We start from the raw sequence: 19651 nt of genomic DNA, 5'->3' as shown, positions 1-19651 counted from the left end.
CAGACGCTTAACCAACTGAGCCCCCCAGGTGCCCCAAGACAGTGACTCTGTTCATCATCAACTCTTCCCTGGCTCTTCAGATCTCTCAGCTCCTTCACCACACCGCCATCATACCTGCTTCTGATCTAACAATCTAACAAATGCCTCCAGTACCATCTTATTCCCCTAGTCTCTTCCTGTTTCCCTTCTACCCTTTATACTTAAGGTCAACACTTCTGGTCCTGAACAGGTCAAGTGTTACTGCCATTCAAGTCTTCTACCACTTGTACACACCTTGATTCAACCAAACATCTACTTTCTCCATTATACCAGGAAGTACTTTTTTCCTGTCAAATTCCTATTTATCTTTCAGACCAACTCAAATATAACTTTATTAAAAATGTTTTTATTTATTTTGAGAGAGAGAGAGAGAGAGAGACGGAGAGCAAGTAAGGGAGTGGCAGAGAGAGAGGGAGAGAGAGAATCCCAAGCAGGCACTACATTGTCAGCACAGAGCCCAACACTGGGCTTGAACCCATAAACCAGGAGATCATGACCTGAGACAAAACCAAGAGTCGGACACTTAACTGACTGAGCCACACTGGCACCCCTCAAATATAACTTCTTCAAAGAAGGTTCTCTACAGCCCCTTATCAGACTGAACTCTTTTTACCTTGTTGCTATCATAGCACTGGGTCCATACCTCCATGAGAGCAGAAATAACAACAACAGTACTTATTCTGAGTATTGGTCTGGTCCCTGAAACTAAGCTCCTTCACGGGGCAGGTTTTGTATACCAATAATCCTTGCCTTCCCATCGCTTACTACAAGATTGGCAAACACAACATTCAATGAATCCTGGGCAAGCAGAAAGGCTAAATGCAAACTGCAATAGAGAAATGAATTCAAGATTTGGTTCCTTCAGAGTAGTACCATGAGAAAGACTGTATAGCAGCTTCAGGAAAAATGCCAAAAAAGTTAGGCACCAACACACACCAAGACATGTAGTGCTGAAATGTACTCCTTCCAGAGTCTGTCACACAGATGTGTCCACTTTGTGACAAAGCATAGAGCTATACTCCTACAATTATTTACATGTATGTTATACTTCAATTAAAACATTTACTTGAAGAAATAAAATTGTTCTGAAGACAGTAATTATCGAAACCTGTTGAAATGAAGGTAGATACACATGCCAACTCAGTGTCCCCTCGGCTAGAAAATTTTATCATATCACCTCAACTGTGAGAAAGCAAAAAACCTGGCATGTAAGTATTTATTACGTTTTAAATTGGAAAAAGAAGAATGATTGCATTTGCTCTAATTTCTAGCTTCTTGTCAAAAAGGTATAGAATAGAACTTCTTTAAAATTGGCCTACCTTTTATATTTAGGTTTTCAAACTATTAACTTTAGAGGCAAACAAAATATACTTCAGCAAAAGAGAGACAAAATCTACTTTTCCAGAATAAGTTGTTCAAGTCTAAGTGGTAAATAAATTCAACTCTACCTCCAGACCTTCATGTTTATAACCCAGATGGCAACTATTGTTATCATCCAAAAAATTAAGTTCTTGAGTTCTCACAGTTTGGATGAAAACTCAAGGCTAAAATTAAACTTTAAAAAAGAAAAAAGACCTATACACTAGATTTCCTTTACTAAAGGCCCAGCATAATGCCTGACAGAAAACATTCACTTAAAATACTGAATGAATGCATTAAAAACCTAATGCCCCTAAGGAGTGTGGTTGGACAATTATGATTATGGTACATCCACACAATGGAGTCTTAGGAAGTTGTAAACAAAACAAAACAAAAAACAAAAACAAAAACAGAATGAGGAAGATCGCCATGAACTGTTATGGAACAATTTCCAGGACGTGTTGCTGAAGTGGGAATGGGAAGAGCAAAGCACAGAGGGTACCTATAGTACGCTTCCCGTCACACAAGAAAGAAAAGGACTTTAGGAAATGTTCACGTACCTGCTCAAATTGTGCAACAAGAAATACAGAAAGAATAAAACAAAATGAGATTGAATACCTTCAAGGGATAGATGGAACTGGAGTAGGAGGAATGAGAAACCTTTCTCCTAGGTGACCCTTTTTCACAGGTGAGGCTCAGAACCACGATCATGTTCCACATGTCCAAAATGTAAATGACTGCAAGTAAACAGGAGTGGGGCCCAAAACCGAATATAAGCAGTAATAAATGGCTTGTGTGTATTATAAAGGATTGGCATAGCCACACTGAAAAAGGAATGGCTAAGAAATAAGATAGAAAACTTTGGAAAACAGCATTTCACTATATACCTGTAAGACAAAAAGATCTGTATGCAGATATGGTACCCTAATAGATTTATTTTTCACTTGGCTATTGGTTAGCAATTCTGAAACTACTATCTTTTTATACTGACTGCAACTGAGCAAATAAGTAACTATATCAGGATAACAGCCTTTTTTTTTTTTTTTAACTGTTGGAGAGAAGTTACTAAACAAGAAAAGTAGAAACCAGAATGAACACCTTTGTGCTGGATTAAAATCAGAGGGATTAGTATGAACTCACATGTTGTTGCTTTTTTAATCTATGTGTATACACACATATACTTTCTTGCACTATTTAGGGTATAAGTGATGATACCATAGTAGGCACACCAAGACTCCATTCTTTAAAAACACTAGAGGGTCCTTGAAGAAATGCCTATTTCCAGGGCTGGGGCAGAGAAAATACAAGATAAACCTGGAGCATCACAGCCCCAGAACATCAAAAATTGCTCAAAAAATGATTGAGAACTAGATAGAGGTGCTGGTTGCACAACAGTGTGAATGTACTAAATGCCATTGAATTGTTCCTTTAATATACTTTATGTTATGTGAATTTCACCTCAATAAATTTGAAAAAAATGAGAGGAGCATGTTGATGGCAGAGAAGTCAACTTGAAGCTCCCAATGGCCACCTCTGGGACAATTTAAACACCAAAATAATTAATAATAATAATGAATTATAACTCAGAACACAGTAAATATTCATGAGTCCATACTCATATCAAGATACAAGAAAGAAAGAAGTGATGGAGAAGAGACATTTCTTCCTTTCAGCAGAGTTCCAATTACTAAATGTAGAAGAAATAATGGAAATGGGAAAATCACATTTGGCAAACACCACAGTAATAATTATTGCAGACAAAAATAATCAATGGATGTTAACATTTGTGGGCAGAAAGATGATGAAAAATAGGATATCCACTTGGTTTTAAAGAAGCCTCCACCAAACGCTTATTAATTACAAAGGGAAAAAATGGTAACTTTATACTGGAGAAGCCAGGCAGACACCAGTTTACCCAAGTGATCAGAATTAACCAGCAGTAAGACATTTCAGCATCCTGTACCATGCACTGTGAAGGACATAATGTCACTTCTGTGATAGTCTTGACAAAAATGCATTACCTCAATCTAATCATGAGAAATCATCAGACAAATTCAAACTAAGGGATATTTAAAAAAAAAAAAATGGCCAACAGCTTCAAAAGTGCCAAGAACATAAAAGATTAAGGTAACTTCTCATAAAGGAGGAGACTAGAAAACATAACAACTAAACGCAATGTGGGATCCTGGACTGGATCCTAGGACAGAAGGGCATTAGAGTAACAACTGGTGAAATTCCAGTAAGGTTTGCAGATGTAAAAGAAATGCATCAAAGTTAATTTGGGAGTTTAGAACATTATATTCTGTGATAATGTAGGCTGTTCATATTAGGAGTATAAAGAAATTCTGCATACTATTTTTCAGATGTATTGAAAATCTAAAATTATTTTCAAATAAAAGGCTTAAAATACAGTTATTATTCATCAGCTTACTGTTTATTTATTGTTTTTGAGCTATCTCTTCTTTTCCTCCCCCACACTAAGCAGGGATTTTTCTCTGATACGTTCGGTAATATAACCCAAACCTCTAATAGTGTCTGACAAACAGAGGCACTCAACAAACATGATTATGTAATTTTGATGAGCCAGAACAATGACACTGTACTCCAAAGCCTAGATTTTTCTATTAATTTCCCTTATATCCTGTTTAAAAGGAGCTTTCTTATTTTGTAAAGAAACAGTTAAAAAATCTAAAAAATTTTACTTACAAATTTGCAAATAAGACTCATAGTTTTAAATAAAACATTTTATTTAGCGTCTATAATTTTACACCTAACAGGATATGACATCTGATCTTTTCACGCACCCAAGTCTCTAAGAATGCAGCATCCTGAGACTACTGGGGCCCCCAAAGCCATTCCACTGCTAGTAAGGCAGGGGTTCCATGCCAGGAGACATCCTCAGGCTATGGTCCCTTCCCCTCACCCAGCGCTCAGCTCCTAAAGTGGGGGTACTTAAAGCTTCAGAGAGAAGCGTATCATGGTCTTCAACCCCACCTCCAGAGCCCTGGCTCAGAAATTCTCGCTGGTGGAAAAGTGGGCCACAAAATAGATGACTCCTAATCTCCTTCCAAAGGAACTACCTTCATTTGCAACAGAGAGTGGAGGAGTTTAAACTAAGAGTGGTCTCAAAAACAGCAAAGGTTGCAGTGAAAGGAACTGGGAGAATTGTGGATTTAATGAAGATGGAACCTAGACAGTAGGTGCTGGTGCCTAGTTTGCAAGAACTAGGAAAAGGGACAGTTAGGAGGAACGTTCCTGTGGTCAGGACAAATAGAAAATCAGTGAACTCAGAAACATTTCTTTAAAGGAACCACAATTTGATTAGATTAGTTTGTAGCCGAATTTATGCTCCAGTGCACTGTTGTAAACTGCAGAACAATCAGCCAGCAATTAGTGTGGTGGTCACTGAAAGAATGGAAGAAAATCCTACCAGTAATAACAGTCATCCCAGGAACACTATGGGCATACCCAAAACTGTGTCTGCTTGAGAAACACACAGACTCAACCTTGTGGGGACGAGAGGTCTCAAAAATAATCCAGCCAGTAACTACATAAGTAAATAAGCACACAAGCAAATGATAACAAGCCCTGGGGGTAGAGGTGGGAGAATATCCAGTGTTGCTAAATTATATTACCCAAGATGTCCAGTTTCCAACAAAAAATTATGGGACATGCAAAGAAATATATAAATATGACCTATACACCAGAAAAAAAGCAGGCAGTGTAAGAAAGACATTCCCTGGCAGTATGAGTCAATGTAGGATTTAACAGGTGAATATTTCAAAAGCCATCATAAATATGCTCACAGAACTAAAAGAAAACTTCACTAAAAAAGTAAGGAAGGTAGGACCATGTTGCATCAAATAGAGTATCAATAAAAAGAAATTTTAAGAAAGAACCAAAAGCAAACTTTGAAGTTGAAAAGTACAGTAACAAATAAAAAAACCATGAGAGGCCTCAAGAGTAGATTTGAACTGGCAAAAGAATCAGCCAACTTGAAGATAGATCAGTAGAGATTATGTAAACTAAAGAAAGGGCAAAAAGGATGAGGAAAGGGCAAAAAGGATGAAGAAAAATGAACAACATAGAGAAATCTGGAATACCGTCGAGAATACTATCATAAAGGTACTGGGAATACCCAGAGAGAGGAGAGAAAGGTAAAATAAATAAATAAATATACATATGTATGTTTTTATACATACATATATACATAAGTGTGTGTGTGTGTGTGTGTGTGTGTGTGTATTATTTTTCCCAAAGAAAATGACCAAATACCTCCCAAAGTTACTGAAAACCAGTAACCTACTCATCTAGGAAATAAGACCCACACACACATCACATGGTAAAACTGATAAACACAAGACAATCTTGAAAACCACAAGGAAAAATGATATATCACTGATAAGGGAACCCCAAGGAAATTAACAGCTAACTTTTTGGAAGAAATAATGGAGGCCAAAGGCAGTGGGATAACACAAAGTACTTCACAACAAAACTAAAACCCTGTCAACCAGGAACGCTAAGTCTAGCAGATTTTTCCACAAAAATTGACATTGAGGGGCGCCTGGGTGGCTCATTGAGTAAGCATCCAGCGTCAGCTCAGATCATGATCTCATGGTTGGTGGGTTTGAGCCCTGTGTCAGGCTCTGTGCTGACAGCTCAGAGCCTGGAGCCTACTTCAGATTCTGTGTCTCCCTCTCTCTGTCCTTTCCCTGCTTGTACTCTCCCTTTCAAAAATAAATAAACATTAAACAATTTCTTAATAAACTAAAAATAAAAATAAATAAAAATAAAAAATGAAGGTTAAAATATACAGATTAGAAGATAAATAAAAATTGAAAAGGATTCATTGCTAGCAGACCTGCCTTACAAGAAATACTAAAGGAATTCATTAAACTGAAAGCAAGTACTCCTAGACAGTGATTTAAATGCACACAAAGAGTACCAGTAATTATATAATTTTAATAGACACTGCTAAGGCATATTGTTTTCTTTCTCTTAAATGATTTAAAAAGAAATAGTAGGAGTGCCAGGGTGGCTCAGTTTGTTAAGTGTCCAACTTTGGCTCAGGTCATGATCTTGTGGTTCAAGAGTTTGAGCCCCACATCAGGCTCTGTGCTGATAGCTCAGAACCTGAGTGTCTCCCTCTCCCTCTCCCCCTCCCCAACTTGCACTCTGTCTCTCAAAAAATGAATAAACATTTAAATAAATAAATAAATAAATAAGAAATAGCATATCGGGGAGCTTGGGTGGCTCAGTCAGTTAGAAGTCTGACTACTGATTTCACCTTAGGTCATGATCTCATGGTTCTTGAGATAGAGCCTCAGGTCAGGCTCTGCACTGAGCATGGAGCCTGTTTGGGATTCTCTCTCCCTTTCTATCTGCCCCTTCTCTGCTCACACTCTCTCACTCTCAAAATAAATCAATAAACTTTTAAAAATAAATAAAATAAAATAAAATAAAAATAGTATAAGATGATATGCATATAATGGATTGCTGAGTCTGTAACACATGGAAATGTAATATATTTGCCAATAACTGAACAAAGGAGGTAAGTGAGAATAAAGCTGTAATGTGCTAAGGAAATAACAGATGGTAAAATAATAACAATGTATTGTTGGGCTTATAATAGTGACAGATGTGAAGTATACAACAATAACAACCCAAAAGGGAGAGTAAAAGAGCTATATATAGGAGTAACATTTCTATATATTACGGGAATTAAGTTAGTATAAATCTGAAACTGATTCTCATAAGTTGAGATTGTGTATGATAAACCCTAGAACAACCAGTAAAATATGTCCAAAATATAATGAAAAAAGGCATTAATGAAATTTAAATGCTATATTAGAAAACATTCAATCAATGCAAAAAAAGTAAGAAGGAAAAGAGGAACTAAAAAGATGTGACGGCAGAAGTGTCAGATGACTCAGTCAGTTAAGCATCCAACTTCCGTGCAGATCATGACGTCCGGTTCCTGAGTTCAAGACCAATGTCGGGCTCTGTGCTGACAGCTTGGAGCCTGGAGCCTACTTCAGATTCTGTGTCTCCCTCTCTCTTCCCCTCCCCAGCTCATACTCTCTTTCAAAAATAATAAAATAATTAAAAAAAAAAGAAAATCAAAATTATGGCAGATATAAATCAAACTGTATCAACAATAGTAAGTGTGGATGGATAAACAGTCCAATCAAAAGGTAGGGTCGCTGGATGGCTCAGTCAGTTAAAGTCTGATTCTTGATTTCAGTTTGGCTCGTGATCCCAAGATAATGGAATTGAGCTCCGTGTTGGGCTCAGCGCAAAGCATGGAGCCTTCTTGGGGATTCTACCTCTTTGCCCCTCCCCTGCTCATGCTCGCTCTAAAATAAATAAATAAACTAAAAAAAAACTAATTAAAAAAACCAAAAACGTAAGGTAGACATTGTCAGACTAGATCCAGAACATCATGATCCAACTATATATTGTTTACAGGAGGCAAACTGTAGATTTAAAGACACAAATAGCTTGAAGTACAAGAATGTAATAAGGCATTACATAAGCAGAAACACAGAAAAGCTGGACTATACAAATATCAGACAAACCAGACTTTAAGACAAAAATGTTATGAGATAAAGTGGGAATATTTAATAATAAATAAATTAAATTAAATTAAAATAATATAAATATTTAAAACTAAGGGGTGCCTAGGTGGCTCAGTCAGTCAAGCGTCCAACTTCGGCTCAGGTTATGATATCACAGCTCATGGGTTTCAGCCCCCATGTCAGACTTTGTGCTAACAAATCAGAGCCTGGAGCCTACTTCGGATTCCATGTCTCCCTTTCTCTCTGCCCCTCCCCTGCTCATGCTGTCCCTCTCTCTCTCTCAAAATAAATAAACTTAAAAGTTATATTTAAAAATAAAAAAATATATGCACCCAGTAACAGAACACCAAAATACATGATGCAAAAACTAACAGAAATGAGAGAAACAGACAATTCTATGACAACAGTTGGTGACTTAAACACTCTACTTTCAATAATGGATAGAACAACTAGCTGGAAGGTCAATAAGGAAAGAGAATGCTTGAACAGCACTATACAACAGCTGGACCTGACCAATATCTACCCAACATTCCACCCAACAACAGAATATATAGTCTCAAGTGCACATGGAGCATTCTAGAAAACAGATCATATGCCAGGTCATTTTTTAAAACTAAATAAATTTAAAAGGATAGAAATAACATAAAGCATGTCTTCTGACCACAATGGAATGGAATTAAGAACCAATAACAGAAAAATTGGGGACACTCACAAATACAAGAAAATTAAACAACACTCTCCTGAACAACCAACTGGTGAAAGAAAAAAATTAAATCAGAAATTACTTTGAAATGAATGAAAAGCAAGACATAACATACCAAAACTTATGGGATGCAACTAAAGCAGTGCTTAGAGGTAAATTTATAGCTATAAATGCCAACATCATGAAAGAAAAAAGATCACAAATCAATAATCTTGCCTTTTAGAAAAATCTTACCTGCACTAAAGAAAGAAGACCAAACTAAGCCTAAAACAAGCAGAGTGAAGAAAATGATCAAAATTAGTGTAGAAAGTAATGAAATAGAGAATAAGTAGAGAAAATCAAGAAACCAAATGCTGGTTCTTTAAAAGATCAACAAAATCAAAAAACTTGTAGATAGTTTGACAAAGGAAAAAAACCCCTAAAACTATTAGAAAAAGAAATAAAAGACAGGGCATTTTTACTGATCTTACAAAAATAGAAAGTATTATAAAGAAATATTATTAACAACTGTATACCAACAAATTAGATAGGTTAAATGAAATAGACAAATTCCTAGAACAATACAACCTACAGAAATTGGAGAAGAAATACACAATCTGAAAAGACCTGTAACGTGTGAGATCCTATCAGTCATTAATTACAAAACTACTCACACAAAAAACCTCAGGCCCAGATGACATCAGTGCTGATTCTACCAAACATTCAAACTATACTTATCTCCCACAAATAAAAGAGAACGCTTCTTAAATCTCCTTAAGATCTCCTGACTATCAAGACAAGGATGTCAGCTCTTACATCACTTCTATTTAACACAAAATGAAGGTTCTAGCTAGAAAAGTAAATAACACAAAGAAATAAAAGGCATCCAGACTAGAAAGAAAGAAAATTATTTCTATTCACAGATGGCATGATTTTGTACACAGAAAATCCTAAGGAACCCACTATTAGAACTAATAAATAGGAGTATCTGGGTGACTCAGTTAGTTGAGCACCTGACTTTGGCTCAGGTCATGATCTCATGGCTTGTGGGTTTGAGCCCCACATCAGTCTCTGTGCTGACAGCTCAGTGCCTAGAGCCTGCTTCAGATTCTGTGCCTCCCTCTCTCTCTGCACCTCCCCCACTTGCTCTCTCGCTCTCTCTCTCTCTCTCTCTCTAAAACAAATAAACATTAAAAATTATACGCCAACAAACTGGACAACCTAGAAGAAATGGACAAATTCCTAAATGCACATGCACTGCCAAAATTCAAACAGGAAGAGATAGAAAACATGAATAGATGGATAACCAGTGAAAAAATCAAATCTGTTATCAAAAATCTCCCAATGAATAAGAGCCCAGGGCCAGATGGCTTCCCAGGGGAATTCTACCAGACATTTAAAGCAGAGCTAATACCCATTCTTCTCAAACTATTCCAAAAAATAGAAATAGAAGGGAAAACTTCCAAACTCATTCTATGAAGCCAGCATCACCTTGATACCCAAACTAGACAGAGACCCAGCAAAAAAATAGAGAAGTACAGACCAATATCCTTAAGGAATACAGATGCAAAAATACTCAACAAGATACTGGCAAATCGAATTCAACAGCATATAAAAAAAGAATTATCCATCATGATCAAGTGGGATTCATTGCTGGGTTACAGGGCTGGTTCAATATTCACAAATCCATCAATGTGATATATCACATTAACAAAAGAAAAGATAAAAACCATATGATCCTGTCGATAGATGCAGAAAAAGCATCTGACAAAATACAGCACCCTTTCTTAATAAAAACCCTTGAGAAAGTCGGAATAGAAGGAACTTACCTAAAAAAAATTTTTAAGAACTAATAAATAAGCTCAGCAAGGTTGCAGGATACAAGATCAATATATAAAAATCAATGGTTTTTCTACACACCCTTCATGAAAATTTAAAAGTAAAATTAAGAAAACAACTCCATTAAAAAAAAAAAACAAAATAAAAAACTTGATTCAAAATGTTATCAGAAAGTATACAATACCTAGGAATAAATTTAATAAAATCATAAAATTTATATGGTGGAAACACGCAAAAATTGTTGAAAAAATTAAAGAACTAAATAAATGAAATCTTATGCTTTATGGACTGCAAGACATACTGATCTACAGATTTAGAGCAATCCTATCATAATCCCAGTTGACTTCTTTATACAAATTGGTGAATGGATGCTAAAATTCACATGGAACTGCAAAGGACCCAAAATAGCCAAAAAATCCTGAAAAAGTATATAGTACAGGGCTTACACTCCCCAATTTCAGAACTTACTACAATGCAACAATGATCAAGATAGTGTAGTACTAGCATAAGGATCAATGGAATAGAATTGAGAGTTCTAAATCCATACATCTATAATCAACTGATTTTTCAACAAGAGCACCAAAACCATTCAATGGGGAAAACTCATCTTTTAAACAAACTGTGCTAAGACAACTGGATAGCCACATGCAAAAGAATTAAGTTGGACCTTTACTTCATATCACTCACACACAAAAATTGACTTAAAAAGGATCAAAGGCCAAGACTCTTAGCAGCAAAGATAAGAGAATTTTCATTATCTTGGATTTGGCAATGAATTTTCAGATATGACACCAAAAGCAATATGCAATAACAACAACAAAGTAGACTGAATTTCATCAAAATTTAAAACTCTTGTGTTTCACAGGACACCATCAAGAATGTGAAGGACAACTCCATGGAGTGGGAGAAAATATTTGCAAATCATATATCTGACATGGAAACTATATCTAGAATATACAAAGAACTCTTACAACTTAATAAAAAGACAAATTACCCCTTTATAAAAATAAGTAAAAGATTTAAACAATTTTCCAAAGAATATATATACAAATTACATCAAAGTAATGATGCTGGACAATATTAGTCATCAGAGAAGTGCAAATCAAAAGCACAATAAAATACTATCTCCCTACCACTGAGAATCAAAAAGCCAGATAATAAGTGTTGTCAAGAATGTGAAGAAATTGGGACCCTCATACCCTATTGGAAGGAATGCATAATGGTTCAGATGCTATGGAAAAACAGTCTGGCAGCTCCTCAAATGATTGAATATAGATTAAATACAGAATTATTGCATGATCCGGCAATTTCACTACCAAGCAAATACCAACAAAAATGAAAACCTAGGTCCACACAGAAACATATACATAAATGTTATATATGGAGATATATATATAGACTGCCTCCTCGGTCTTTCCCAATTACTGGATTGTGTCTGCCCAAAGTAGAAAGTTCATTAGGAGAACTCAAGCTACAAGTAGGACATGTAATAACTCTAGTCCCACTCTCACAACTTCTTACAACTTTGTCAACCTGTCCATTCCATGTAATGAGAAATCTGCCTCATTTTTATATAGGAAATCTGCATACCCTGCAGACCAAAGTCCATCTTCCCTCAGCCTGGGTTCCTAACATCCTTTTGAATTTAGGCCAATCCCATTGACCAGCTCATGTATTCTTCCAAGGGTTGAATGAAGATCTATGAAAAAATATGATAGGAACTGCACTGTGTTTACCAACTAAACCTTGAGAGTCTAGAAGTCCTATGTGCCAAAGAAACAGAATGTTTCATAATTCCAAGGCACAGACACTGTATGCCACTTTGGAACTTTGTGGTTGCACCTGGAGCTCCCTCTACCTGATATGCCTGCTGTCTACTACTCTTCCGGCATCACCTTCATATTTTCCTCTGTGAAATGACTCAAGAATTAGTAGCCTCTGTCTCTGCTCCTCTGGGCAACAGACCAACAGCTAAGAGCATAATCTCTGGAGTCAGCATGATTGAGTTCAAACTTCACTCTACCATTTAAATATATGATCCTGGCAAGTTTCTCAACCACTCTGCCTTGGTTTTCTCATCTATTGAAAGGGCATAAATTCTTCCCAGGGTCATTATCAGGATTAAATGAGATCATATATAACAGGTAATATGCTTCCCCAGCATTGTTCTATTACTTCTATCTCAATCTATTGATGGTATCATATTTGTTTACCTGCATCTTCCCCTAGCAGTCCCTGAGCTTGTCAGAGGTGTTAAGTTTCTTATTTCTTTTCATATTCATAGCATTTAATACAGTGCTAGGCAGGACAGGACCAATGAGTGAATGAAAAATACAAACTACTAGCCTAGCAAAGTCAATGATAATGGAAACTGCTTTCAACATAAAAATCAGAGCACATGGTTTATGAGTAAACTAGAATCAAGTATCTAAAATCAGGCTTGCTCTGGATAATCCAGGCTACCTGACCACCAGAATGATCTACAAAGAACCCAAATGCTCAGCAGTTAAACTATTACGTAAATAATAGCATTAAAACACAGAGGATTTTACATAACAGGAGTCCTCTGTTGACACCTGAAAAAGTAAAAACCAAACACTAAAAAAAAAAACAGAGCAGAAGAGTACGCCTAGAAGGATTATAGAGATGTTCAAAGAAAGATGACGACAACAAACTTTGTATCTAATACCATAGGATAAAAGAATCTTTATAGTTTTAAATTTTTCATTCTAAAGACAATACAAAAAGAAAATAATGCTTACAATGTCTTTACATATGAAACAAAATAAATGAAATAGAGATTCCAAAATTTTAATCCCTTACATAAGACACAGTAAGTAGGAACAAGTTTCTCCATTACAGTAACTCTGACGAGGTTAAGTTTCCTGACAAGAAAAAAATCCATATGTTCTCCTATGGTCAATTCTCTTATTTCATAAGTAAATTTAAAAAACTTTTTTTAGTATTTATTTTTGATTCAGAGAGACAGAACATGAGCGAGAAAGGGGCAGAGAGAGAGGGAGACACAGAATCTGAAGCAGGCTCACGTTCTGAGCTGTCAGCACAGAGCCGATGTGGGGCTCAAACCTACAAACCATGAGATCATGACCTGCACTGAAATGGGACACTTAACCTACTGAGTCACCCAGGCGCCCCCATGAGTAAACTTTTTAGGCCAGTAATCTGTTTTGTTCATGTCTGAAACAAACAGTTTGATTAAATTAAGTTCTTCCTAAGTCTTCTCCTTTTGATACAATTAAAAAATGAAATCTAAAATGTATATTATCTGTCCACCAAGAATAAAGGTCTTCAGCAAGTTTTTCATGAATTTCTACCCCCAATAGTTCCTCCCAAAATTACAGCCCAACTCAGAAAAGGGAAATAATATACCTGCTTACAAGAACAGATCATATTTTTCACTTTAATCAGCTTACTCTATAATACATACTCACACAGATATATACACATGTGCATATACATATCTATGTATACACCAGAGAAAAATTAAATAATGAATCCATCACTTCAGTTATCTTCATACAAATTAATAAAATACTGCCAGCAATAGGACCCTCAAAGAACCTGGTGATGAGGACTACTCTAACTTGATTCTAGGAAACATACATTCAAATACATACCTCTGTCCTACTTTGTTCATTCCTTAGCTTACCATGAGGAATGAAGACAGGAAAAAGTATGGGTGGGAATTTACTCCAAATATTTTCTCTTCAAAAAAGCAAAGAAAGGCTGGGCACCTGGGTGGCTCAATCGGTTGAGCATCCGACTTCAGCTCAGGTCATGATCTAGCTAACAGTTCAAGTCCCACATTAGGCTGGGGCTCCCCGCTGTCAGTGCAGAGCCCACTTCAGATCCTCTGTCCCCCTCTCTCTGCCCCTCCCTCTCGCATGCCCCTGCCCCTCCACATTCAGAAGTTCTCTCTCTCAAAAAATAAACATTAAAAAAAAAGCAAAGAAAGGCATTATCCCTGAATATCACTGAACAAACAACCTTCTTTAAAAACACAGTTCAAAAGTCTGAACACAGTAAACTTAAAATTTGTTTCCAATTTTTGAACTGGAAGAATTTATCCTCACCAGCTTCATAAATTCTCTTGCCCAAAAAGCAATCTGTCAACACATGTAGTTTAAATCATTAACTACACAGCACCAAATCCTTAGTATAATCAGCATGTAAATTTTATGAAGGCACTGACTGTGTCCTTTTAAGTACTTTATACAACATCCAATACAAAGAAGCTTATTAAACATTTATGATGTTTAGTAAAAATAAAATGCCAAAACAAAAGTCTTTATTATTCAGCTTGGCTGTCATGTGTAATATAACCACTGATCAGTATCTGTTTCTCCAAGTGTAATTATAAGAAATCAAAAACAAACCCCATTCAAATTAGAAATTCTCCATCTCCTCTGTCCAAGAACACGGTTTCGTTTTTGTGTCAGAAATAAACTAGCAGGACACCAGCAGAGAGCATGCAGCATGCAGATTGTTGGGGTATTAACCTAAGCATTTATGCACCGTTTACAAAGCCTACTACGTTTCATGCGCTTTTTTTTCTTGGAGATATTTTCCTTACCTTTCCCATTTTGCCACGTAGTATACCAAGATAAAGTAAGGAACGAAGTGATAAATGCTAAAACAGTAGCTACAGTTCCATTTCGGAGCCTCATCTCATTTCACCATCACAATGGTTCATATGTTTATGATGGTAACCAAAACTGTTTTCTTTTAATCGTGAAGTCAACTGAATCCAGTACTCCTGGCTCTGGGCCAATAAAAACAATCAATAAGAGAGGTTCATTTCAGATGCTCTGTAGAACAAGCCTAGCAGCAACACCATTCATAACTGCTATTCAGGACTGTCTTCACAGTCTTCATAGGCTGATGTCTCAGGCTTCTTTCTTCCTATTCAAGGAAAAAAGAGAAAGAAAAACTTGTTCAATAATGCAAAATATTATTTTCATTAATTATTCACCATTTATAAACAGACTTTTGCCTGGGCTAAACTCTACCTACAAAGATTATCCTCACATCTAAACAACTCATTTAATATACTAGAATTATGTGGTTTTTCTCCTCCAGGAAAAAAAACCAGCTTCAGACTATATTCCCTCTTCATGCTGTTTTGTCTATGAAAAGAAAGTAATGGTTCAGGCCACCTGAGTGGCTCAGTCGGTTAAGCATCTGACTTCAGCTCAAGTCATGATCTTGTGGTTCTTGAGTTCAAGCTCCGGGTCAGACTCTGTGCTGACAGCCTGGAACTTGCTTTAGATTCTGATTCTGTCTCTGTGTCTGTCTGTCTGTCTGTCTGTCTCTCTCTCTCTCTCTCTCTCTCTCTCTCTGCCCCTCCCTGGGAGTATGCTCTCCCTTTCTTTCTCTCTCTCAAGAATAAACATTAAAAACAATTTTTAATTTAAAAAAAAAACAAATGGTTTACTACTTAAAAGAGGAAGTTATGAGGTTTGTTAACCAAATAGTAAGCCACAGATTCCAAGCTGATAACTCCAAAGATCACACAACAGTTCCTAAGTAACCTTAACTGTCGCTCTTTAGATTTCCTATTGCAAAATAATAGTTAATGTTTTAAAAATTTTAAGAAAAACTGACAGACTACAGTTTACAAACATCAAAAAAACCTGAGCTCTAGATCCAGCAACATCATTACTTATATGACTCCGAGTGTGCACTTATCTTAGGCCTTGCAGTTTCATCCACAAAGTGAGAAAAAAGACTGTCCTGGCTCCTCCTCTAAGACACACATAATGTTATAATAGGTTACAGTTATTATTGCCATTTATCATTATCATGAAATAAATGTAGTTTTTCCAGTGACTAGCCTACTCCTGAGGTGTAAATTGGGAATACTCAGGCAATTAAAAAATGCAGCAACCCACCAGAGCACTGTCTCACCAAAGACCATCAGTGAGCATTGTTTTAACTCAGAAAATCTGGAGATCACCACCCATCAACAAAGCTGTTGAGAAAATCAAATTAAATCAAGTACTTATAAGCACTTAAGCATAGTCACCCAGCACTTAATAGATTCCCCATGGAAGTTAACTGTGTTAAAAATAAAATCCAACAAAAAAACTGCAGCTAGCCACTGGTTTAGTCTACTCTATGCATTCCCTGGGGGCATGTCAAGCACTCTGAGATGTGCACTGATTCCCCGGTGGCCTCAAAGGGACCACAAAATGCACTTGGAAATATACTAAGACATATTCTAGTGGGGTGAGGTAATGCACCTCCAAAAATGCCTAACAAGCCCAAGGGACAATTCCCTCAGTAAGAAAGTATGGCTGACTAAAGTGGCCATTTGAAGGCAATTCAGAAACTACCATCTGAGCTACTTTGTAAAACTGAACATTACGAGAAATCTCCACTAGTCTAGAGCATAGTGTTAATAGTAACAATGATAAGACACTACTACTCACCAAGTGTTTCCTATGCATCCATTATATGCTTTAAATCTTCACAAAACCCTAGGAGGGAGGCATTTTTTTTAACTGAAGTATAACTGACACACACAAGGTTATACTGTTTCAGGTATAGGGCATTACTAAGCCTATTTTACACACAAGAGAAATGAACTCAGAGAGAGAACACTAATTTGTAGGACTCCAAAGTTCAAACACTTCCTACCTTTTGCCTTTCAAACTAGGTCACCAGCACCTTGGAAGAATGAAGAGAAGTGCTGGGGACACTCAAAGTCTAGAGAGACTTCCTGAGGCATTATCTTTAACTGTGGGAATTTACACTATTTTCTATTCTATAACAAATTTTTATCTATTATGAAATAAGATGAAAAATTCATAGTAAATTTCCAAGTTTAAAACCTAAAACTTTAAAAGAATTTCTCACTTCCTGTAACCTTTGGCTAGCACCCCTACCCCCACCCCATACACACACCCAAAGTGCCTTTTAAGTTTCCGTGGCCAGTAGCTCTCTCACTATAGTATAATATTCTAGAAGCACCTAAATCTACCTGAAAACAAGGGACTACAAAGGTATTCTCATAAGTTATCAGTATTTTTTAAAACCAAAGTTATTCACCTTCTATAGTTAAACACACCCACATTTAATGGTTTAGAATTTGAAACCCTCTTGGCATTGTCTTATAACATTAAGTATGCAATAATGAGTTCTGATTATAAAAGGAATGTGATAACTACGTGAATTATATAATGCAGAATTATAATTCTAGTGTGGCATTATATAAAAATGCATATAGCTTTCTGCTGCTATATACTTAGCCCTACCCCTACTTCAGGAAGGATTTTTCTTAGTAAAAGATCTAAGAGTATACCAGTTATTAAACATCCAATTAATAATTATGGGGAAGTAGAGAAAAAAATCATAAAATAAAGCATATTTTAAAATAGTTTTATTAAATACAAAGAAAGCCCATATGATAAAACTCAGTATAAATACAGAGACAGTAAAAATGAATGACTTCTAAAATCACAGTAGACTATAGATATACTATTAATAATGTGTGAAAAATATATGGGATATTAAATATGTGATCCAGGAAGCTATCAAGCTCTGGTTTGAAGAAGATACTTGTCAATTCTACTAACAAATAAGATCTGGAATTCTGCAGGAGAAATGTAAGAGCATTTTACTCAGTAGGAATGTAATCATACATTTTAATTAGTTTCCACACTAATGAAGTTTAACTGCACAGTATAAGGGAAGACTCCACAGACAAAAACAAAACTAATGATCTCCATGCTCTTCAACCAAAAGAGGCAATCACAGGCTGGACAGCCAAGAGCCCTATGAATTGACCAACCACCTAAGGCAAGAAACAAAACAACTCATACTCTTTTATTGATGTCCACATTTGCAAAAATGTTAATCTAACACCTTAATCTCTGAGATTATCACTTAACACACTTGAATCTTGAAAAACAAAAAAGTGGCTAAAATTACTAATATCTTCTTCATCCTGACAAAGATGAAGCGAACTTCAACTCTCACTCTCAAACTGAAAAACTTGTTTTATTTAACTTCCCTTTAAGGGCTGCAGTCCTGTATTTTATTATTAGATACAAAAACTGTATTTTAAAGTGTTCTCTGAACTATTCAATGTGTTTTATGGCTGAGAACACTTTGGTGAACACTTGGCATATTCCCTAGTTACCCCACAGACAGTACAGAGTGCCTGAAGAATGAAAGGCAGAAGCATGAAGTCCATGATGTAAGCTATATAACTTTATACACAGTAATTATGGGAAAATTAATTTATTTAAAATTTATAAAATGATTAATGTTTTTCATCAATACAGCTTACATAATCTCATCATCCAGTGCGTTTTCAGATTTACAAGTGTGGCTAAAGAAACCTCTGCCATGATAACCTGTTAATAAAACTATTTTTTTAATATTCAGAAAGCCCAAACCTCAGGAAGCATTATTTGATTCTAAATTTAGATTCTAAATTCCAACGATGTTGTCATATTTTTTACGAGAATTCGTCCGAAAGCAAAAGCACAGCAGCAAAATACATGGGAAGCATTAAAAACACACATTATGTCTGCTTATATTTCGCAATTCAGACTGTAAGCAATGAATGGGCTCCAGAGAAACACACGCTTCGAGAAATAAAAGCGGGCGCGCAAGTGGTATGACTGCCAGCTCATAAAACACGCCTTGGAGGTGTCACCTGGTACACTCTGTGCAATCACCCAGACCCATCCTAAGGGTCCCACTTGCAGCTTCCTCTTTCAGGGGGAACTGGGGCCTGAGGGGATGGGATGCTCTTTCACACCGGACCCCCACATCTTCACTTGGTAGAAATATTCCGCACGACAGTGCACGCCTTCTCCGCCTCGGCAGGAGCAGCCCCTGCCTCAGTGCCCCGGACCTCCTTGGTCCCCGCCTCACCTGCCCTCGGCCCGGCGGAGGCGCCGACTCCGGGGCAGGTGTGGGCCCTGGGACGGCCGGGTCCCGCAGGCAACTCTCCCTTCTCCCCAGTACCCCCCAGACCCACACTTTCCTCCACTTTGCCCCAAAGTCGACGAGCCCCGCCGCGCCGGGAAACGCACCAGGCGCCCCGCCGGCCACCGGGAGAGAGCGCGGCACCGAGGGTCGCTAGCGGCGGCAGCTGTGGCGCGGGGCTGACCGCGCAGCC

The 19651-nt window shown here is 36.9% G+C and overlaps 1 protein-coding gene across 3 annotated transcripts in view; it reads right to left on the bottom strand.

The window, feature by feature from the left end:
* MGAT4A (alpha-1,3-mannosyl-glycoprotein 4-beta-N-acetylglucosaminyltransferase A) overlaps positions 1-17078 on the bottom strand; it is a 115628-nt gene extending 98550 nt beyond the window's left edge. The window contains exons 1-2 of one of the 3 annotated variants that reach the window (XM_029937197.1): positions 16950-17078; positions 15092-15420 (exon numbers count right to left, since the gene is read on the bottom strand). In XM_029937197.1, coding sequence (XP_029793057.1) covers positions 15092-15185 — 94 coding nt within the window. In that variant the 5' untranslated portion in view covers positions 15186-15420; positions 16950-17078. Of the gene's footprint in view, positions 1-15091; positions 15421-16409; positions 16477-16949 lie in introns of those variants that run through there. The other 2 variants (XM_029937195.1, XM_029937196.1) reach the window with 2 other exon arrangements.
* Positions 17079-19651: the final 2573 nt, after the last annotated feature.

Source organism: Suricata suricatta, chromosome 4, assembly GCF_006229205.1.
Source record: "Suricata suricatta isolate VVHF042 chromosome 4, meerkat_22Aug2017_6uvM2_HiC, whole genome shotgun sequence".
Lineage (NCBI taxonomy): Eukaryota > Metazoa > Chordata > Mammalia > Carnivora > Herpestidae > Suricata > Suricata suricatta.
Note: the sequence above shows the minus strand (reverse complement) of the source record. Positions and strands in the feature narration are given on the sequence as shown.